The sequence below is a fragment of the Leucoraja erinacea genome, chromosome 31 (assembly GCF_028641065.1).
Source record: "Leucoraja erinacea ecotype New England chromosome 31, Leri_hhj_1, whole genome shotgun sequence".
Classification (NCBI taxonomy): domain Eukaryota; kingdom Metazoa; phylum Chordata; class Chondrichthyes; order Rajiformes; family Rajidae; genus Leucoraja; species Leucoraja erinaceus.
The window spans coordinates 11383022-11405715 of NC_073407.1; the positions used below are offsets into that span (position 1 = coordinate 11383022).

General features: G+C 47.4%; 1 protein-coding gene across 1 annotated transcript in view; it reads left to right on the forward strand.

Annotated features, from left to right (window-relative positions):
• The window catches only part of LOC129711912 (multiple epidermal growth factor-like domains protein 9), a 149917-nt gene that overhangs the window by 121669 nt on the left and 5554 nt on the right, over positions 1–22694 (forward strand). The window contains exon 5 of the mRNA XM_055659937.1: positions 18836–19099. Within this exon, the coding sequence (XP_055515912.1) occupies positions 18836–19099 (264 nt within the window). The remainder of the gene's footprint in view (positions 1–18835; positions 19100–22694) is intronic.

Genomic DNA, 22694 nt, shown 5'->3' on the forward strand with positions numbered 1-22694 from the left:
GCAAAATGTTCAGAGTCTTTACCCAGAGTTGGGGAATCAAGAACTATGGGACATAGGCTTGAGGTGAGAAGGGTGGAGGGTAAATGGAACGAACTGTCAGAGGAGATGGACACAAAATGCTGGAGTAGCTCAGCGGGACAGGCATCATCTCTGGAGGGAAGGAATGGGTGATGTTTCGGGTCAAGACCTTTCTTCAGACACATTTCCTGCACATTTTGTCAGAGGAGGTGGTTGAGGTAGAAAATATAATAACATTTGAAAGGCATTTAGATGTGTACATGGATAGGAAAGGTTCAGAGGGATATGGGCCAAACGTGGGCGGGTACGACCCATGTTAATGAGGCATCATGGGCAGCACGGACCAACTGGGCCGAAGGGTCTGTTTCCATGACGAATGACTCTACGTACCCCAAAATCTAGCCTCTCTAATGCCCACCAGGCTCTGGTGAAACTGCCTGCTTCAAAGGGCCGAGGCGGTCTCAAGCAATCCACTGTTCGCATCCAATGATCAGCAGATTTTTCTTCATTTTCCTCTGGTGTTCAAATTTTTTTTTTTTTGTCATTTTTAAGCGCTTCTCCATCTTGAGTGCACATATTTAACGTTTAAAAATAGATCACCTTCAGAGCCATGACCCCACACTCTGAGGGAAGCAGGGCGCACGTCAAATGGCTCATCTGTTCATCACAAGCTGAAGGGCTTTACCCATGAATCTAAGGAGAACTCACAAAGGATGCCAATTAAAAATCCACAACAGAAAAGTCACCTTCAGTCTCCATGGCGTTGTAGGCTGAGCGGGTTTAAAGCACAGATGGAGAGGACACAGTAAGCTCAGAGTCGGAACAAGAACGTAAGATTGTGTTCAGTTTAGGTCGGAGATACATCATGGAAACAGGACTTCGGCCCACCGAGTCCGCACCGACCAGCGATCCCCTCACACCAGCCCCATCCTACACACTAGGGACAATTTCCAATCTTACCAAAGCCAATTGACCTACAAACCTGTAGATCTTTGGAGTCTGGGAGGAAACCGGAGCACCCGGAGAAAACCCACGCAGTCACATGGAGAACGTATAAACTCCGTACAGACAGCACCCGTAGTCAGGATCGAACCCGGGTCTCTGGAGCTGCAAGGCAGCAACTCTACTGCTGCGCCACTGTGCCTCCCTGTGTTTAATATAAAGCAGATATCACCTGTTCAGTGTCTCCCTCCTCTTCTCCGGTCTATATGGACTTCAGCCTGAAGGGGAGATGTGTCTGGTTCGAACCTACAGCTCTTGGCCAATGGACTAGTGCTGATATTCCTCCTCCCCGTGGCTCTTGTCACCACACTTCAGTACAGCCTGCCAGCGTATCCTTCCACAGCCTTCCTCCCCATGCACTCATTCCACTCCAGTGATCAAATGCCTGTCGCTTATCCATGTGGCAGAGTGGAACTCAAATGAAAAATGTTTAGATAGCAGTTAGCAGGGTGAGGAAAGCAAGGAGGCAATTCAAGGGAGCAAAAGCAGGAGGTTAAATAGAGACGGCGTTAATGCTAGCCCATCTACATGCGGATAAATGCAGGTTATCACTGGTAATTGCGTGAATCAGGCTGCTTTTGTGTTTATGGGGATATGCTTCAATATCTAGTGGACACCTAAATTACAGTTCTTCCCCACTCACTGACACCATCAGCACTCTGCTGCCAGCATAGCATTCTATATTTACTCCTTTAATGTAAAACGGTGATGTTTGTTCTCTACATGGAACAATCTTTCACAGACAGTGCAGTCTTCATTTAAGCAGCGACACATTTAACGCAGCCTGGGCGATGGGTGCCGGCTCTGATTTGTTCTATACCTTTTCATACCTCTAGTTCCCCTCTCCCCTGACTCTCGGTCTGAAGAAGGGTCCCAGCCTGAGAGGTCACCTAGTCCTTCTCTCCAGAGATGCTGCGCGACCCACTGAGTTACCCCAGCATCTTTTGTCTACCTTCATTATGAAGACCGCAATGTGTAAAAGGTTGTTCCTTGCAGAGCAGGAAAACAGGGAGTTGGCTGAGATAATGCTCGCTGGCTTGTCAAAATTGTTGTTTGCTTTCCAAAGAACTCAGCGAAAAGAATCCTGTTGAGGGCTCTCTCTCTGTATGTGTTTGGTGTGAGTGCTTCAGTGCACCAGTGAATCCTCAATGCCTGACTGACTGGAGAACTCTGTAAATCCCAGTTGCACTTTGCACATTCAGGAGGTGTACTGGGTCACCTTAATTGGCTCCTAACAACATCGATGGCAGACAGCTTAATCTGCGGCTAATTATTGGGTAGCAAAGGAAGGATTCACACTTCCAACCGCACGGTCGCTTCCAGTCCCAGCTAAGAGGAGAACACTGCAGGAACAAAGACGGGCTGTGCTCAGGGCTGGATTTTGTTGTAGGCAAATAATAAATGGTCTATGTATGGTAAGCTGCCCGGTTGCATCGGGATTGGTTCGGCAACCTGAGAATCCAGGAGCGGAAAAGGATGCAAAAAATTGTAAACACTGTCCAGTCCATCATCGGCTCTGACCTCCCTACCATCGAGGGGATCTATAGCAGTCGCTGCCTCAAAAAGGCCACCAGCATCATTAAAGTCCCACACCATCCTGGCCACACACTCATCTCCCCGCTGCCATCAGGTAAAAGGTACAGGAGCCTGAAATCTGCAACATCCAGGTTCAGGAACAGCTTCTTCCCCACAGCCATCAGACTATTAAACACAACTTCAAACAAACTCTGAACTATAACAGCCTATTGCACTTTATTTGTTTATTTGTGTGTGTGTGTGTGTGTGTATGTGTGTGTGTTTTTATATGTGTGTGTTTGTGTATATTTGTGTGTGTATGTGTGTGTGTGTGTATAATATATATATATATATATATATATGATATATATATATGTGTGTGTTCTATGGTATATGGATACACTGATCTGATCTGTTTTTATGCCTATAATATTCTGTTGTGCTGCAGCAAGCAAGAATTTCATTGTACTATCTGGCACACATGACAATGAACTCTCTTGACTTGACATGGTATATGGATTGTAATCATGTATAGTCTTTCCACTGACTCAATAGCGTGCAACATAAATAAATATATTTTCACTGCACCACTGAATTGCAGATTCAGGACCAGTTTCTTCCCAACTGTTATTAGGCACTGAACCATCCTACCAACAACTAGAAAGTGGTCCTCCGATACCATCCACCTCATTGGAGACCCTCAGGCTATCTTTGATCAGACTTTATTAGACTTTATTTTGCACTAAACAATATTCACGTTATTCCCTTTATCATATATTTGTACACTGGATGGCTGGGGAAGGAGGGAAAAAGGGAGGGGGGGGGGGGGGGGGGGGGGGGGGGGGGGGGGGGGGGGGGGGGGGGGGGGGTTGGTGATAGGTTGATGGTTGGACAAGAGAGATGGATAAACAGAAGCTGTGAGAGAAGGATTGAAGAGTTGCAAGTTGTGAATCCAGAGCAGGGAATTGAGGTGGAGGGGAGAGGAGAAATAGGTGTGGGTCCAGGTGGGACACATGGGTGGGAGAAGTAAGGGGAAGGAAGGGTTATTGTGGGTGGAGAATTGGAGAATTCAATGTTCATACGGTTGAGTTGTAAGCTTTGGTTCCTCTGGGTAAACCTAATGCTATCTTTAATTTGGACACAAGATCGACAGGTTAGATAGAGCACCTTCTAAACAGAGAGGAGAGGTCAAAGCAGGCTCGAAATACCGAAATGCTGCTTGGATTAGAGAGCATTTGCTATAAAGAGTGGTAGGACTCGCTTCCCCTCTGTTATCAGCCTTCCATAAGGTGTTCCAAATGCCATGTACCCCATTGTAGGCGTTGTACTTTGTCTCTAGAACTGGTGCGCTACAATGCTGAGCACCATTTACTGCACTCTGTATCTTCCCCCTTTGCTTTACCAATTGTACTTGAGTTTGGCTTGATTGTATTTATGTATCGTATTATCCAAGCTGTTTGATTATCTCTGCTGGGATGTTCCGCTGACATGTTTTATATCGTGCTTTCTTGCTGAAGGATCGTTGTAATAAAACAAAAGTCGTCCATTTGCCAGCGAAGGTTGCTATTAATATTCTGTGATATCCGCAGTTCGCAAGTAAGAATTGAATTGCAAGTGAGAAGTGCTGCTGCAAGTAAGAATTTTCAATGTTCTGTTTGGGACATATGATAGTAAAACACTCTTGAATCTTGATTCTTGACATATCCCTCTTGGGGACCACGCCGTCCCTAGCCACCAATTAGCCCATCGGGGAACTACCCTGACTGATGTCATCTTTTGCAGGACCTGATTTTTCCTGGGCTTTTCCTGCTTCCAGTTCCCCTCCACCACTCCGGTCTGAAGAAGGGTCCTGACCCGAAATGCCACCTATCCATGTCCTCCAGTGGTGCCCCCTGACCCGCTGAGTTACTCCAGCACTTTGCGTCTATATTTAATTCCCTGGTGTTTGTGATGAGGATTTGAACTCCTTCCTCTGGCTGCGGCTTCACACTGGGGTAGATGAAAACCTCCGCGTGCTTCCTCGTCCAGAAAAACAGGAGCTCCAGGCAATTAATTGTATTGTGCTGCCACCGTTTGCCGTTGCCAGTTCCACGGGCGCTGGGTTTGCCTCCAGCAGCCGCTCCTTTCTCGGCACTCTGCTGAGGGTCAGGTACACCAAACCCTTCCTGCAACAGGGACAGACCTCCACTTGATCCAATGTGCCTTCTCCTGGACCAGCCTACCACTGGAGACCTTGCCAAATGTCGTAGTGAAATCCATGGGGACCATGTCCACCAGCTGAAAACCTGTACTTGTTTGTCATTTACTGGTACTTGTTTGACCCTCCGATAGTCTAGTGGCAAAGAGAACCCCCTTTAACATGACATGCCGCTGCAGAGTTAAACGCGGCACAGTGCCGGCTCTTGCATGAATGCTCCTTAAGTGCTTGCCGGCCAGTTTTTGCTGACGGTAGTTTCTTGATCTATGAGCGGTTCTGCTGTGATGGAAGTGATGTATTTGCAGCACCTGTTCCTGAAGGTTAGCAGTAGTGACCTGCTGATCATGCCATTGTAGTCAGAGGGAAGGGTGAGTGTATTCATGCCTGATCTGTATCAGAGCAAGCTGAAGCTGAAGCAGCTTCTTCCCTACAGCCATCAGGCTATTAAACACTACAACCTCCAAATAAGCTCTGAACTACATAGACGAGGGCATTGGTTTTGTCTTTTTGCACTATTATTGCTTGTTTGTTTTTTATGTGTACGTATGTGTGTGTGTTTATGTATATATATATATATGTATTGGGATATTATGGGATATATATTGGGATATACATACTGGGGTATTATAGATGTATAATATGTATTATTTTTAGTGCCTTCCCTCACAGTGAATTCTGCTGTGGGGGGACGTTTCATGTTGATTTCTATAGTGTACTGTTTCTGTGTCTTTTTTCTTTTTCTCTTTTTTTGATTTGTATGGATTTATTGCATTGATCTGTTCAATTAATTTAATCAATCTCTGTAAAGCACTTTGGTTCAAATACTGGTTTTGTTGAAAAGTGCTATATAAATAAACATTATTATTATTATTATTATTATATACTAGACTGTGGGACCCGTTGGGTCCCAGCATCACACGGGAAGGCTATTCACCAACGCAATAATCCACCTCTCCACCAATTCCAATATTGCTCGCCAGTGGGGAGACTGTCTGTTGAGCTAATATGGGTGTTGCGGGCCGAAGGTACTGGTTTCCAGAGGGCTAGTATAGACATTGTGGGCCGAATGGATTCTTGGGCTGGCATCCAAATGTTGCACCGATTTTAAAAGCCAAGCCAAGGCAGACAATTGGGCTGCAACCACCTGACAACCAAAATTCATTTTGTGAACCCAAACTTGTTAAAAAGGCGAGGCAAACAATTGGGCTGCAGGCCACCCGACAACCAAAATTCATTTTGTGAACACGCATCGAGGGGACTCACCGTGGAGTAGACGTGCGCTCAGTGTTATTCGCAGCTCAGAGAGCCGTGACCCTCTCGCTTCCTGGGTGTGGCAGAGACTGAGTGAGGCACTACACTTCTGGGTTTTATAGTCCCTCCTTCTGCTGCCATAGGGGGCAGCAGAGAGAATGGGGATTTTTTAAAAAACATTAATATCTCTCTGATTTTTCATTGATGGGAAAAATCCTCTGGTACCGGAAGGCGGAGGAGGGCTCTGAGCGAGGTGGCCAAAAATGACGGCCATTGGTGGAGGCGTTATCTCGGAAATCGCAGCACAGTGGGCCAAAAGCGAACAAGATCAGACTTTTAGTAATATAGATATATATAAAATACATATTGTACATACACGTGTGCGTGTGTGTATGTATGTATGTGTGTGAGTATGTGTATATATACACACGATGAACTTTTTGCTCTTTTTTATTATATTGTTTACAGTGTACTATCTTTACATATTCTGTTGTGCTGCTGCAAGTAAGAATTCCATTGTTCTATCTGGGATATAGGACAATAAAACTCTTGATTCTTGAAAGTATATTTCCATCTGGTAGTTGTTTCTTACATGGGCTTCACTAAGACATTTGACAAGGTCTCCAGCGGTAGGCTGGTCCAAATGATTAATGCATAGGGGATTGAAAGCGAGCTGGATGATTGGATCCAACGTTGCCTTGATGATAGGAGGGTGGTGGTGGAAGGATGGTTTTCCAATCGGAAGTCTCCGGTAGTGTGCCGCAGGGATCGATGAGGATGGGACACTTGATTCTCCATCCTGCCATCTGGGAAGAGGTACAGGAGCAATAGCTGCAAAACCAGCAGGATGCTCCTCAGCTTCTTCCCGCAGGCTATAAGACTGATAAACGGACTTTGCCCCCTGCCAAAGTATCGCGCACCAACCACCAACCTGGACACACTGCAGAAGAGCCACTGTCGTGCCGCTGCCGATCGGAATGCCTGTTGATGTTTAGTGGAGAGTAGAGTGTTTAATTTGTTCATGATATATGTATTTTTATTTCTATTTATTTTTTACTGCACACTGAATGGGCACTGCTTGAGCAACGTTTTTTTTGTTTCCTCTGGGTATGTGAGTACTCAGGAAAATGACAATAAAGATATGCTACTATACTACTATTTGATGTTTACAGTTAGATAGAGCTCTAAGGAGTTAGATAGAGCTCTAGGGGCTAGTGGAATCAATGGATATGGGGAAAAGGCAGGCACGGGTTATTGATTGGGGACGATCAGCCATGATCACAATGAATGGTGGTGCTGGCTCGAAGGGCTAAATGGCCTCCTCCTGCACCTATTTTCTATGTTTATATCAACTACAATGATGTGAATGTAGAAGGTATGGGTGCTATGTCTGTGGATGACACAAGAGTTGGTGGTGTTGTGGGCGGTGAGGAAGGTTGTCTAAGGCTAAAGCACAATATAGATCAGACGGCAAATTGGATGGAATGTCGGCAGATGGAATTTAAGTCCAAGTGCAAGATGATGCAGTTACGTTGGTACATTACAAAGAAAGATGGCGGTCCTAGTGCACAGTGTCCTGAAATTGGCAACATAAATAAACACACGTTTGGTGAAGAAGGATATGACATGGTTGCCTTCACAGGTTGAGGCGCAGAATATAAAAGTTGTTTCGTTATGACACCAGAGGAGTTGATGGAATCAGATACAATCACCATGTTACAGACATTTAGACAGTGATAAATAGGGAAGGATTCAGAGTTAGTGCAAGCAAATGGGATTCAAGAAGATGTGCAACACAGTGTGCCTGGATTTGGTGGGCTGAAGGGCCTGTATCTGTCCTGTACAACCAACCTTGCGGTTGAAGGAAGTTGCAGTCTGAATGCCATTTTGATTTCACCTGTACTGCACAATGTGAATGGTTACATTGAACATAGAACAGTACAGCACAAGAATGAGCCCTTCGGCCCACAATATCTGCCGGATATGGTACCATGACCATCTCTTATCGACTTGGGCATAATCCATTTCCCTCTATTCTCTGCTTATCTATGTACCTTTCTAAAAGCTGCTGAAAAGCCACTATCGTATATCTACCTCCAACACGAAGCCAAGTGCATCTACCTTATACCAAGTCCATTAACCTACGATCAGTCTGAAGAAGGGTTTCGGCCCGAAACGTTGCCTATCTCATTCGCTCCATAGATGCTGCTGCACCCGCTGAGTTCCTCCAGCATTTTTGCGTACCTTCGATTTGCCAGCATCTGCAGTTCCTTCTTAAACAACCGATCTTTGGAGTGTGGGAGGAAACCGAAGATCTCGGAGAAAACCCACGCAGGTCACGGGGAGAACGTACAAACTCCGCACATACAAGCACCCGTAGTCAGAGTCGAACCCGGGTCTCTGGCGCCGTAAGGCAGCAACTCTACCGCTGCCCCACCGTGTCGCCTTGATGGTTGATGGGACTGATTGCTGTTTTACTGGCGTGAACAATTTCAGCCCCTGTAAATCTGCAGAGAAGCTCTGATCCTTTGTGACTGATGCTCGTGCAGCAAATAACCTCGTCAGCGAGCGGCGGCTTCTCGCTGAGCTCCTAACATTCACTTGGCACGGACCTCACAAGACAACTTCTCTTTGTCCTCACTGCCACTCAGATAAACATCTTCATTAAGCTTCTGACCTCCCGACTGAACAGATTAAACAGCCGACTCCTTGAACCCGGTGTCTCGGCTGCAGCTGCTGTGCTGGATTTCTGCCGATTAGCTCAACTAGCAACGTGTAGGAAAGAACTGCAGATGCTGGTTTAAATCGAAGGTAGACACAAAATGCTGGAGTAACTCAGCGGGACAGGCAGCATCTCTGGAGAGAAGGAATGGGTTTGAAGAAGGATCTCGACCCGAAATGTCACCCATTCCTTCTCTCTAGAGATGCTGCCTGTCCCGCTGAGCTCAACTATCAACCCTCCCCAGCTCTGCAGAGGAACGGATCTGAAATCACTCTTTAGTTTAGTTTAGAGTGCAAAACAGGCCCCAACCAGCAATCCCCACACATTAACACCCTCCTACACACACCAGGGACAATTTTGTACATTTATACCAAGCCAACTAACCTACAAACCTGCATGTTTTTGGAGTGTGGGAGGAAACCGAAGTTCTCGGAGTAAACTCACGGGGAGAGGGTACAAACCCCGTACAGACAGCACCCATACTCAAGATCGAACCCGGGACTCTGGCACTGTAAGGCAGCAACTCTACCGCTGTGCCACTGTGCTTCATATCCAGAACAGAACAATTCCATACTGTGGACTTATTAGACTGTGGAGATTAGACATCAACATTCTCCTACAAATAGAACACAAAGTACTGGAGCAACTCGGCGAGTCAGGCAGCATCTCTGGAGGACCTGTATAGGCAACTCTTATTTTTATCTCCACAAATGCTGCCTGACCTGCTGAGGATTTCCAGTGCTTTCTAATTATATTTCAGAATTCCAACAAAGGCAACATTTGCTTGAATAAAGTCTGTTGAAGGATCTTGACCAAAAATATCACACATCCCTTATACCCAGAGATGCTGCCTGTCCCGCTGAGTTACTCCGGCACTTTGTGTCTATCTTCGCTGTAAACCAGCATCGCAGTTCCTTCCTACACATTTGCTTTTAGTTTGATGTTCCTAGTTTTGTACCAAGATATAGATGCACCAGTCTAAACATCAAGACGCACACAGATAATGTATTGAATGTGTGTCGGCATTGATATTTCCCATTGATTTTCCCCAGCGATAAATCAGTGAGGTTGGAAATGGATGTACTGGGTTGGAGACTTGGTTAAAGTTGCCAGACTCCAGGGGGGCAGGAGGAGACAGCAATGGCAATTATGGGTTTGCTTATTTAAGCAACGGAAAAGTTATAGTGTAATTAGTTCAGTCACTATTTAACTGATAATTACATCTCTTAATAAGCATTTGTGAGATCTTAACATTACCTTAGCTGCAAAGAAAATAGTTTTTTATACTATTAATGTTTCATTGTTCCGACCTTCCTTGCATCACAGGGCGTTTGCACTTAGCAACGTGCAAACTATGTGGTCCTGAGGTTAAAATTCACTTTTTGTTCCAGTTTTTAGTTTGGAGTTACAGATCACCCCATGCACCAGTTCTATCCCACACACTGAGGTTCATTTACAGAAGCCAAACTTACAAACCTGCACGTCTTTGGATTGTGGGAGGAATCCGGAGCATCCGGAGAAAACCCACACAGTCACATGGAGAACGTACAAACTCCGCACAGACTGTACCCGTAGTCAGGATTGACCCCGGGGTCTCTGGCGCTGTAAGGGAGCAACTCTTCCGCTCCCTCCTTCCTCCCCTCTCTTCACTCCTATCTCTTTCCACCTCTGTTGCAATGATCCTTGTCCTCACTAGGCTCCCTGTAGGATTTTTGCAAACACTTTACTGTGCTGCAAACAAATCACCAGCCAATACTGCCCAATAACTATCAATAACTGGCCAATCCTGTCATCAAAACTCCCTAATACTGTCTAATAGCCGACAATGACAAGCCATTATTGCCCACTGACTGCCTAAAATGCATCTATGCTGTCCAATGACTGTCAATAACAGTTTAATAACTGCCAATAACCAGACAATATTGCCACTTAACAAGCCACGAGCCATGATCTTTTGGCTGAGAAGCTGGGATTATCTGGAGACTCGATCTGTGCAGAGACTGTGGGCATCTCGTCAGCTGTGACCACTTCACAGCTGAAGAAGGGTCTCAAACCGAAACGTCACCCATTCCTTTTCTCGAGAGATGCTGTCTGACCCGCTGAGTTACTCTAGCTTTTTGTGTCTTATCTTCGACCACTACACAGTTTCCTGGTCTCGATTGCAAAGGGGGCTTTCTTTCCATATCCATCTTGCTAACAAAGGGGGAGTCGCGTTAAATTTCCAACCACTTCAGCAGTATTGAAATGACTGGCCATGAAATGTGCTGTTTATTCCATTGTGCTCCATTGACAATAGCCTCCACCAAAGTTAAGGGTGATTATGTTCATTCCCAGAGCATTTGCCTGGAGCTGGCTGTCTAATACATGTGGATTCAGCTTCAGAAGTGCATCAGTAAAGTCTTTCCCATGAGACACACCTCTCGGAACATTCCGGAGAAAACACTCCCGACTTGCCCTGGAACCGACTGTAACTGAGGTTCACTGGAAAAATAGACACAAAGTGGACTCTTCAGTCTGAAGAAGGGTCTCGTCCTGAAACGGCACCCATTGCTTCTATCCAGAGATGCTGCCTGTCGCACTGAGTTACTCCAGCATTTAGTGGCTGGAGGACAAATGGCTTCCGATAAACCAGGTTGCTTGGCTCTCCCTGAATGGGACGTGGGGCTGCTTGTTTGAATGCCTGTCATCCCATCGAGACACCAGGCATTTCCAGGCCACACGATAAACAATCAAATCAATAGAGCTTTCAGGATAACACCACTTACCCAAAGACTGTTCAACGTCTAGTGTGGCCCAGGCATAGATAGGATATAAAACAGCTTCAGTGTTACTATGACACTAACAGGCTACTCAGCAAAATAGGACTCGAGGATAACAGAGCAATGATACTCCCTGCTGTGCAGCTAATGGCAGTGTGTAATTATCTCTGGTTGTTCAATTCATTCTTTGATTAAATTCTTTTGACATCTTTGCCCCTGCCCCCACATGCATCAGATTTGGGCGAAGAGATGAAATAATCTCATTGACATATGAAAGCCTGGGGGATTTTAGCTGCTCCACAACTGGCAGATTGCTGCCAATGTGACTATCCCTCACCAAAGGATTTTCCTAGAAAGATGGATTCGAATCGATAAGAGCAGGTCAAAGAGCTTCTTCCCAACCAATTTCTCTTTCCTCCAAAAATAATTTTGTGCAGCGCCCAAAAACGTTGTGACCTGTGGCAATAGTCTCCTAGTGCAGGGACTAAGTGGGTCGGCAGCATTTGTGGAGGGAATGACATATCATGAACAAAGCACGTAGACCCTTCATTGGATTCGAAACGAAGAACTGCAGGTGTTGGTTAATACACAAAGGGACAGCGCTGGAGTAACTCAACGGGTCAGGCAGCATCTCTGGAGAAGATGGATAGGCGACTTTTCAGAGACCCTTCTTTCTGACCACGGGTCTCGACTCAAAAATGCCACTTTTCCATGTACTCCAGAGGTGAGCAAGATGCAGTCTAAATTGCTGACTTACTCCAGCACTCTGTGTCTTTGTTTTCTGGCAAGTGATAGGTGGATATCGGTGAGGGGGGGGGTTTGTTTGGAAGATAGATAAGTGTTTTGTGATTTGGTGTGCAGACATAGTCAGCCACGTTAAGGCAATTTCCTTCTTACCTGGTGTCGTGGGTGAAGATGCGGGAATTCAGTCCAGGAGGTCAGGCAGAGTTGTGGGTCATTGATCCACTGACAGGATTTCAACGCAACGGTTCATTCAAATTAAAGCAATGAAGTGAATCTGGAATGGATGAAAAGCACCGTCTCAGTAACAATGACCCTGAAACAACTGGATTGTGAAGAAACCCACCTGGTTTACAACTGTCCCTCAGAGCAGGAGGGCCAGGAGAGGCAATGGGCGGCACAGTAGTGCAGCGGTAGAGGTGCTGCCTCATAGCACCAGAGACCCGGGTTCGATCCTGACCACGGGTGCGGTCTGTACGAAGTTTGTTCGTTCTTTCCCTGTGACAGTGTGGGTTTTCTCTGGCTTCCTCCCACACTCCAAAGACATACAGGTTTGTAGTTTAATTGGCTTCTGTAAATTGTGAATTGTCCCTAGTGTGTAGGATAGTGCTAGAGTACAGTGTGATCGCTGGTCGGCATGGATTTGGTGGGCTGAAAGGCCTGCTTCAGCGCTGTCTCTCTAAAGTCTAATTTGCTGAATGATGATAATTATACCTGGTATTTGGCCAGGCATTGCTTGATCTGACTGCTCTGTCAGAGTTTCTGGATTTCCATCCAAGCAGTGTGCTTTACTCGTGATAATCCTGGTATCTGTTTGAAACAGACTGGACAAGGCTGCATGCTCGGAGATTATTTTCCAATTTTAAAACATACCTTTCCAGACTTTAGTTAAAGACTAAAGGGCAGCACGGTGGCGCAGCGGTAAAGTTGCTGCCTTACAGCGCTTACAGCGCCGGCGACCCGGGTTCGATCCCAACTACGGGCGCTGTCTGTACGGAGTTTGGACGCTCTCCTCGTGACCGCGTGGTTTTTTTTCTCCGGGATCTTCGGTTTCCTCCCACAGTCCAAAGACGTACAGGTTTGTAGGTAAATTGGCTTGGTCTAAGTGTAAACTGTCCCAAGTGTGTGTAGGACAGTGTTAATGTGCGGGGATCGCTGGTCGGTGCGGGCTCAGTATCACCTTTAAAATAAATTACTGTAAAATAACTTGTTCCCTTTGGCACAGCATGCTGTTCAAGAGCTGTGTGGTAGATTATGTGGTGTCAGTCCGATAACATTCACGACTGATGCAGTCCTCAATGCTGTGTGTAATGAACTGTTAATCTAATCTACCAGTGCTGTCTTTAGCTGAGATCCGTCACCTTACACTAGTAAGCCCCAAATGCAGAATTATTTATCACAAGGACAATAGATTTGCCGCCCAAGATTAATTGGAGTGGATTTTAGTATGTGAATTAAAAAAAAAATGTAAAGCTTGCAGAACTGGTATTTTGAAAATTTCTTCCACATAACAATGTTGAAAAGCAAGGCCTCAACACCCACAACTTAAGGGTGGCACGGCGGTAGAGTTGCTGCCTCACAGCACCAGAGGCCCGGGTTTGATCCTGACAACAAAAAAACCCAAAAGGGAAAAAGAAAAAAAGAAAAAAGTGGAGATATATCGGACTTTACTGGACTTTATCTTACACTAAATGTTATTTATCGTGTATCTGTACACTGTGGATGGCATGATTGTAATCATGTATAGTCTTTCCGATGACTGGATAGCATGCAACACAAAAACTTTCACTCTACCTCGGAACACGTGACAATAAGAAACTAAGCTAAATTAATCTCCAATTAACCTTAAAGATCTGGTGATTCATCTTGAACTTAGTAAATTTGCAGGTGACACCACTACTGGTGGTATCGTGGACGTTGAAGAGGATATCTATGTGTACGAAAGGAATCAGGATCAAGCAGGGAAGTGGGCCAAGGATTGGCAGATGGAATTTAAACGAGACCTGAGGGGCAATCTCTTCACACCGAGGGTTGATGTGTACGTAGAACAAGCTGCCAGAGAAAGCTGTCAAGGCAAACAAACACACTGGTGGTGGTTAAAAGTCATTTAGACAGGTACATGGATAGGAAAGGTTTGGAGGGACAAGTCCAAGTGCAAGGGAATGGTTCCAGTTCACCTGTAAAAACTAGCATGGAGGTGGTGGGCCGAAGGGACTGTATGACTCTGAGTCAATAATCTGGCATCGTGCACTGCCACTTTGTGAAAAACAGCAATGAACTGTAATATTGTTCTTCCCACGCCCAAAACACAAGGGACATTATTTGGCGTTATTTAGTAACCACGCGAAAAACAAGATTAACTGTGCTCACTGAACACAGCTCTCAGTTTTAAACTCGTCAAAAGCTTTGGAGAGCAATCCTTTGAAAGTTGCTCTTTGACAGTTTAATGTCAGTGCACTCGCCAAGAAAAGTAATTCAAGTGGAAAATTGCGAAATAGCAGTAGATATCAGGATAAAATATATACTGTTACCGAACTTTGAAAAAAATCTTTGATATATTTGAGGTGAATTGTTTTATAGCAGTACTTTTTTTTGTAAACAAAGAGGTGTTGGTTTGCATATCCTCCTTGCTGTTGGTGTCAATGGCAGGTTGTTGGCCTACAAGATGTTTAAAAGTCCCGACTGCCTAACTTAATTAATACATTTGATATTTTTAAACTGCAGTCATCTCTGGAGGTAGAAAGGCGCAGCGGTAGAATTGCTGCCTCATAGCACCAGAGACCCGGGTTCCATCCTGACTATGGGTTGCTGTCTGTACGGAGTTTGTACGTTATGCCCGTGATCGCATGGGTTTTCTCCGGGTGCTCCGGTTTCCTCCCACACTCCAAAGATCTACAGGTTTGTAGGTAAACTGGCCTTGGTAAATTGTCCCTAGCGTGTAGGATAGAACTAGTGTATGGGTGATGGCTGGTCGGCGGGGAGTCAGTGGACTGAATTGCCTGCTTCCATGCTACATCTCTAAAACTTAAATTTCTGTAAATAAGGAGAGAATGTAGATTGACACAAAATGCTGGAGTAACTCAGCAGGTCAGGCAACATCTCTGGAGAAAAATAATAGATACGGTTTCGGTTTGGAACCCTTCTTCAGACTGAAAGTGGAGATCGGAGGAGGTGGGGTGGAATAAACTGGCTGTGAGAAAAGACCAGAAGGATAGACTATGTGGGATAAAGGAGGTGTGAAAGGTGACCAGAAGGTTAGGACACATGGGATCCATGGTGTTTCTGTATAATTGGATCCAAAATTGGAACCAAAAGTAATTGAGGCAGTGAGTAGCGAGGTGCAGAGATACAGCGCAGAAACAGGCCCTTCACCCCACCGAGTCCACGCTGACCAGTGATCCCTGCATACTAACATTATTCTACACACACTGGGGACAATTTACTATTTTTACCAAGCCAGTTAACCCCACGTCTTTAGAGTGTGGGAGAAAACCGGAGCTCCCGGGGAAAACCCACGCAGGTCACAGGGAGAACGTGCAAACTCTGTACAGACAGCATCCGTAGTCAGGATCGAACCCAGGACTCTGTCGCTGTAAGGCAGCAAATCTTCCACTGCACCACTGTGCCGCCCCATGGAGTTGTGGAGCCAGTTTCGATGGTAGTGTTAACCAGGGAGTTAGAGAGGGATCTAGGGGGAATAATCCACATGGCTGGTGGGGGAGTGAGCTGATGGTGGATTGTAGGATTTCATTTCCAGAGAACCAGTACACACGCAGAGGGCCAAATGGCCTCCTTCCCTGCTGTAACGATTCTGTGGGCTAAAATCTGTGATTACCGTTCTCCTTCTGTGGCCAACCCTGCAGTAATTAGTGCTGGCAAACTGACTACCAGCAGCCAGCCCAGCGTTATAACACGGCAGACGGGTCTCAACTCCCACAGACGTCTGGTGCCACAGTGGGTTTCACACTGAATCTGAGGCACAGCAGCGACTGCCATGCTGGCGAGAGTGCCGCAGGAAAATCAACCCACACGTCCGCTTCAAAAACACAACTCAATGACAAGGGAGAGGATTGGCCACAATGTCACACAACATGCAAACACCGGCACTCTTTATTTTCCTTACAAGGATTTGATTCAGTAATTGCAATTTACAGTGTACCAGAAGGTGCAAAGGCTTTCAATAGTCACATTACATTCGGCAATCATTACAACACAATAGTGACATCTTTATCTACAAATCACCCTCCCCGCAGCAACTAGTGGTCACGGAGGGTCTAGAGAGTCCCAGTGGACACCGCTTGATCCCTCTCCAGGGACACGCGAGCACGGACTTAGGCACGGAGGAGGGGTAGGCAGCCGACTCTGGTGTGAACATCGACCGGCCGCTGCCTGGACCATCTTTTTTTGTGTTTTTTTTTTTTGTATTAATATTTATTCAATTATTAAAAAATAATATTTACACCACAATAAAACAAGCCAGAACCCACCACCATAAATACAATACAAACATATATCCATAATAAACTATTATACAATTATGATACAATCCTTATTGAGGATACATTCAACACCCTGCGGAGCCCAGCGGTCCCGGAACTCCCTCAGGGTGCCCACAGACAGGGCGTATTCCCTTTCTAATCCCACCCTGGCACGGACGTAACCCCGGAAAAGCGGCAGGCAGCTGGCCCGGGTAGAGCCCTCCGCCGCCTGGCGCTGTGACTCGCGGATGGCCAGCTTGGCCAGGCCCAGGAGCAACCCAACCAGGACATCTTCAGCCCTACCCTCTCCCCTACGCACAGGGTGTCCAAAGATGAGGATGGTGGGTGAAAAATGCAGCCAGAGCCTGGACCATCTTGGACCATCAGGAGCAAACTGACAGGGAAACACCACCCTCCCCGATCGAACTTGGAGTAGCCCCTTCAGAACACTGGCACTCTGTGTGTGTGATTGAGCTGTGTGTGTGTGATGCAAGTGTGTGTGTGTGTGATGTAAGTGTGTGTGTGTGTGTGTGTGTGATGTGTGTGTGTGTGTGTGTGTGTGTGTATGTATGTGGGTGTGTGTGTGTTGGGCCTGTCCCACTTAGATGACATTTAAGGCGACTGCAGGAGACTATGCAGCCACATGTTCGGAGAGTGGTTGCCGGGGAGTCGCCTTCATGGCCGTGAGGAGTTCCCGCATTCTTGGAACTAGTCGCGGCCTCATTATGGTTGCCGAGAATTTTTCTACATGTTGAAAAATTAGCGGCGACTCGAATGAAGCTGCCGTGGAGAGTGGTGAGAATTCTCGAGCCGTAGGTGGGTCGCCAGGAGGTCAAAGGTTCTCAGAGGTTCTTGTTGGTTGCAGCCGGTGCTGACCAGTGAATTTCATTGGCTCATTGGGGGAAAAAAACGTAAGCAGTCGTTTTCAGAACCAAGGATAACCGACCGTTAATGTTAAATGTCCGCCGAGCTTTACAGCCGTGTATTAAGGCTTCTTAAAAGTTGTCTCTCCACTCCTTCTCCCTCTTTCTCTCCCCCCCCCCCCCTCTTTTAATGGACTTACCGTACACTGTGCTAGCCGTCTTAACTACAGCGGCAACCTTCCTGTTCATTGCGGTGTGTGTCTGTATCACCTTGCACCGTGTGAATTTCAGACAGCGCTCCCCCCGCTTGCCCTGGTCCCTGCCTTTGCGATGTGTGTGTGTGTGTGTGTTCCACTCTGACAGTCGCCGTTCCAGTTGCTGGTTTTTCAGGCGACTGCCGGCAACTTGACAATCGCCGGCAGGCGCCTGAAAAATCACCTAAGTGGGACAGGCCCATGTGTGTGATGGAGGTATCTGTGTGTGTGTGTGTGTGTGTGTGTGTGTATCTACCTGTGTGTGTGTGTGTGTGTGTATGTGTGTGTGTGTAGGTGTGTGTAGGTGTGTGTGTGTGTGTGTGTGTGTGTGTGTGTGTGTGTGTGTGTGTGTATCTACCTGTGTGTGTGTGTGTGTGTGTGTGTGTGTGTGTGTGTGTGTGTGTGTGTGTGTGTGTGTGTGTGTGTGTGTGGGGGGGTGTGTGTGTGTATGTGTGTGTGTGTGTATATCTGTAATTGTGGGTGTGTGTGTGTGATGGAGGCGTGTGCGTGTATCTGACTGTGGGTGTGTGTGTATATGTGTGTGTGATGGAGGTGTGTGTGTGTGTATCTATCTATGTGGGTGGGTGTGTATATGTGTGTGTGTTTGTATGTGTGTGATGAAGGTGTGTGTGTGTATGCGTGTGTGTGTATGTGTGTGTGATGGAGGTGTGTGTGTGTGTATCTGTCTGTCTGTGTGTGTGTGTATGCGTGTGTGTGTGTATATGTGTGCGGGTGTGTGGGGGTGGGGGTGGGGGTGTCTAGGGTGGAGTGGACTGGGCTGGGATAACCAAGTGCTGTGCCTGGGATCTGTGTGTGGGGAGGGGCTCTGTGTTCCTGGGGAACGGTGAATGGCCCCAGCTCCCTCTCCTCCACTCTCCACAGTGTTGGGCGAGGCGGTGTGTGACGGGTGGTCGGGAGCAGCCTTGTGGAGTTGTGAATGGGCCTGAGTTCAGTGTGGGGTTGGAGCCACGGTGAGGTCTGTGTCCCTGGGTAACGGTGAATGACCCCGTCTCTCTCTCTCTCCTCTCTCCACAGTGCTGGGCGAGGCGGTGTGTGACGGGTGCCTGCTGGGCTACTTTGGGACGCACTGCGATGAGTGTGCGGACGGCTACCACAACTCGGACAGCATCTGCGTGCGCTGCCACTGCAGCGGCAACAGTGACCCGCAGAGCAAACTGCCCATCTGCGACTCCGAATCGGGCCGCTGCCTCAGCTGCAGCGCCAACACCACCGGCTTCAACTGCGACCAGTGCGCCGAGGGTTACCGCGGCGACGCAGCGGCACACAACTGCAGCCTGGGTAAGGATCCACACACCGCGGCTGCTGATCGGCACGTCTGCCCGCTAGAGCATTCACATCACGGTTACGGGGAGTAGTCAGGAGAATGGGAGGGAGAGATAGATCAGCCATGATCAACTGTATGGGAAGGAACTACAGATGCTGGTTTATACCGAAGATAGACACAAAAAGGCCCGTCTGAAGAAGGGTCTCCACCCGAAACGTCACCCATTCCTTCTCTCCAGAGATGCTGCCTCTCCCGCTGAGTTACTCCAGCATTTTGTGTCTAGCCATGATTGACTGTCGGAGTAGACTTGATGGGCCGAATGGATCCTATCACTTATGATCTTATGCACCCCCTGTACACGTGGCAATAAACTAAAATAAACTAAACCCTCACACTCTGTCCACAAACGTCCTGTCCACTTGAAGCACATTCTAATAGCAGTCCAGCGTGCCTGAGACGTTTAGTTTAGAGATACAGCATGGAAATAGGCCCTTCGGCCCACCGAGTCCCTCCGACCAGCGATCACCCATTCAGACTAGTTCCTGTTGTCCCACACACTCCCTCCACACTGAGGGGCGATTTACAGAGGGCCAATTCATCGACAAACCCGCACGTGTTTTGTGATGTGGGAGGAAACCGGAGCACCAACAAACTCCACACAGACAGCACCCGAGGTCAGGATCGAACCCGGGTCTCTGGCGCTATGAGGCAGCAGCACTACCAGCCTTGCCACTGTGCCGCCCTGCGTCTACGCTGGACTCTGGCACAAAGTTAGTGCCTCACCCTGACCCTGTCCCTAGCCACACATGCTGATAGATGCCGAGACACAAGAGACTGCAGGTGCTGGAATCCTGAGCAAAGTACAAGGTGCTGCTCCTGTGCTCCTGTAGGGCCTGTTTACATGTTGTATCCTCTGATCCAGCCCACAACGTACTGGCAGTGCCCTTTCACCCTACTCACAGCCATAGAATGATACAGCATGGAAACAGGCCCTACAGCCCAACTTGCCCACAACGGCCAACATGTCCCAGCTACACTAGTCCCACGTGCAACATTTGGCCCATATCTCTCCAAACCTGTCCTATCCATATACCTCTCTAATTGTTTCTTAAACATTGGGATAGTCCCTGCCTCAACTACCTCCTCTCGCAGCTTGTTCCATACACCCATCACCCTTTGTGTGAAAGGGTAACCCCTCAGATTCCTATTGTCTTTTCCCGATCAACTTAACCCTATGTCCTTTGGTCCTCGATTCACACACTCTGGGCAAGAGACGCGGCTCATTGAAACTGCCCACAGTCAGTGACCTCTGATGCTGCCCACACCGCACTGGCAGTGCCCTCCCCGACCCTACCCACAGTCCACTGGTGTAACCTATAACACTGCCCTTGTGGCCCCAGCACCCACACCACCCGCTCCCCACCTGCCTAGAGTGTGGCCCTGGGGAAAATCATGCCAGGAGCGGGAGGTGCATTGAAAACTCCTGAAGATTAGTTTAGAGATACAGCACGGAAACAGGCCCATTGGACAATCGAACCATCGTACAACGCACTACCCTACAGGCTACGGACAGTTTACTGTTCTTCTTTTACTGAAGCCAATTAACTGACAAACCTGCACGTCTTTGTAGTGTGGGAGGAAATTGGAGCACCCGGAGAAAACGGCAGGGAGCCACAGTACAAACTCTGCACAGACAGCACCCATAGTCAGGACTGAACCCTGGGACTCTGGCGCTGCTGTGTCACCGTGCTACCCACAAGGTATTGAACAGAAGCGGTGAGGAACTGCTCTTCACTGCAGCCCTGCCCCCCCCACCTCAACCCAACCCCAGCATACCATTGTTTACCACCAAACACTGGGCGCAGGCTGCATGCTGTGTGAACACGGCTGACATTTGCTCAGGGCCATCGGGGAATACTTCAAAGATGCTGCAGCGAGCGGCTCTTCATGCCAGCAACTGTCCTGCCACTGTCTGGCACTTTGTGTTCAGTGGAATAATCTCAGCGAGGTTAGTGTGGAGATCCCTGTTGTAGCAGTCCGCACAGCGCAGTCCTTGCTGGGGTGACTGTCAGGGTCAGCTCACCCAGTAATCACCACCCATGTTATATCGTTCAATCCCTGCAACCCACATGCCATTACTTGTCAAATTGCACTAGTCCCCAGCCCACACTGATATATTCAAGAGACAGTTAGATGTACCTTTTTGGGCTAACGGAATCAAGGGATATGGGTAGCAAGCAGGAACAGGGTACTGATTTTGGATGATCAGGGCTCGAAGGGCCGATTGGCCTATTTTCTATGTTTCTAACTGTTTCTTAAATGTTGGGACAGTCCTTGCCTCCTCTGGCAGCTTGTCCCATACACCCACCACCCTTTGTGTGAAAAAGGTCCCCTCGGATTCCTATTAAATCTTTTCCCCTTCACCTTGAACCTATGCCCTCTGGCCCTTGATTCACCTACTCTGGGCAAGAGTCTCTGTGCATCTACCTGATCTACAGTACTTCTCGCATGATTTTATACATCTCGATAAGATAGCCCCTCATCCTCCTGCGCTCCAAGGAATAGAGTCCCAGCCTACGCAACCTCTCCCTATAGCTCAGACCCTCTAGTCCTGGCAACATCGTTGTAAATCGTCTCTGTAGCCTTTCCAGCTTGACAACACATTTTCTATAAGACGGTGCCCAGAACTGGACACAATACTCTAAATGCGGCCTCACCAATGTCTGATACAACTGCAACATGACCTCCCAACTTCGATGCTATAAGTCCAATGTTAGAGGGAGGTTGTGTACAGGAGAACTGAAGTGTAAGTACAAAGAGTAGTCGGTTTCAGAATGAATGAGTCGGTATCCAGTCGGTTTCAGTTGGCAGGAACAGTAACAACATTTAATGGGTATCAGGACAAGGATTGGAATGATCAGGGTACGGAGCGGTGTGGAATTAATACAGGCAAGTGGGATTAATATAGATAGGCATGATGGTCGGCATAGATGCTGTGGGACAAAGGGTCTGTTTCTATGATTCTTTCACTTTGGAGAGGCAGAGGAGATTAGTTTAAAATAGCATCATATTCGGCATGTACCCAACTGTTCTATGTTCTATGTTGATTTCACCCTCTGTCACTACATGGTGAATACAGGAGGTCGGGAACCAGAACTCAGTCACAGTACTTCAATTTGTGTCATGGGCTTTCTCAGCATGATAAAGTACGACACTCTCACTGGTGTAGACTGTTCTGAGGGGAGTCGACAGAGTGACTAAATGACCACATTACAGTCGGGCGGGCAGAGTGCAGGTCACCAGCAAGGAGACAGCTATCACATCTGGCGTTGATTTGGAGAACCATCTCTCTGCAAAGGTATCTGTTGTTCAGATTAACTGCTGCACAGACTGGGGCAAAGTCATTCACAATTAGTTTAAAAATACAGCTCAGAAACAAGTCCTTCGGCCCCCGCCAACTAGCGATCCCCGCACACTAACACTGTCCTATGCACACTAGTAGGGACAATTCACAATTTTTTCCAAGCCAATTCGCCCGCAAACCTGTACGTCTTTGGAGTGTGGGAGGAAACCGGAGCACCCAGAGAAAACCCACGCGATCATGGGGAG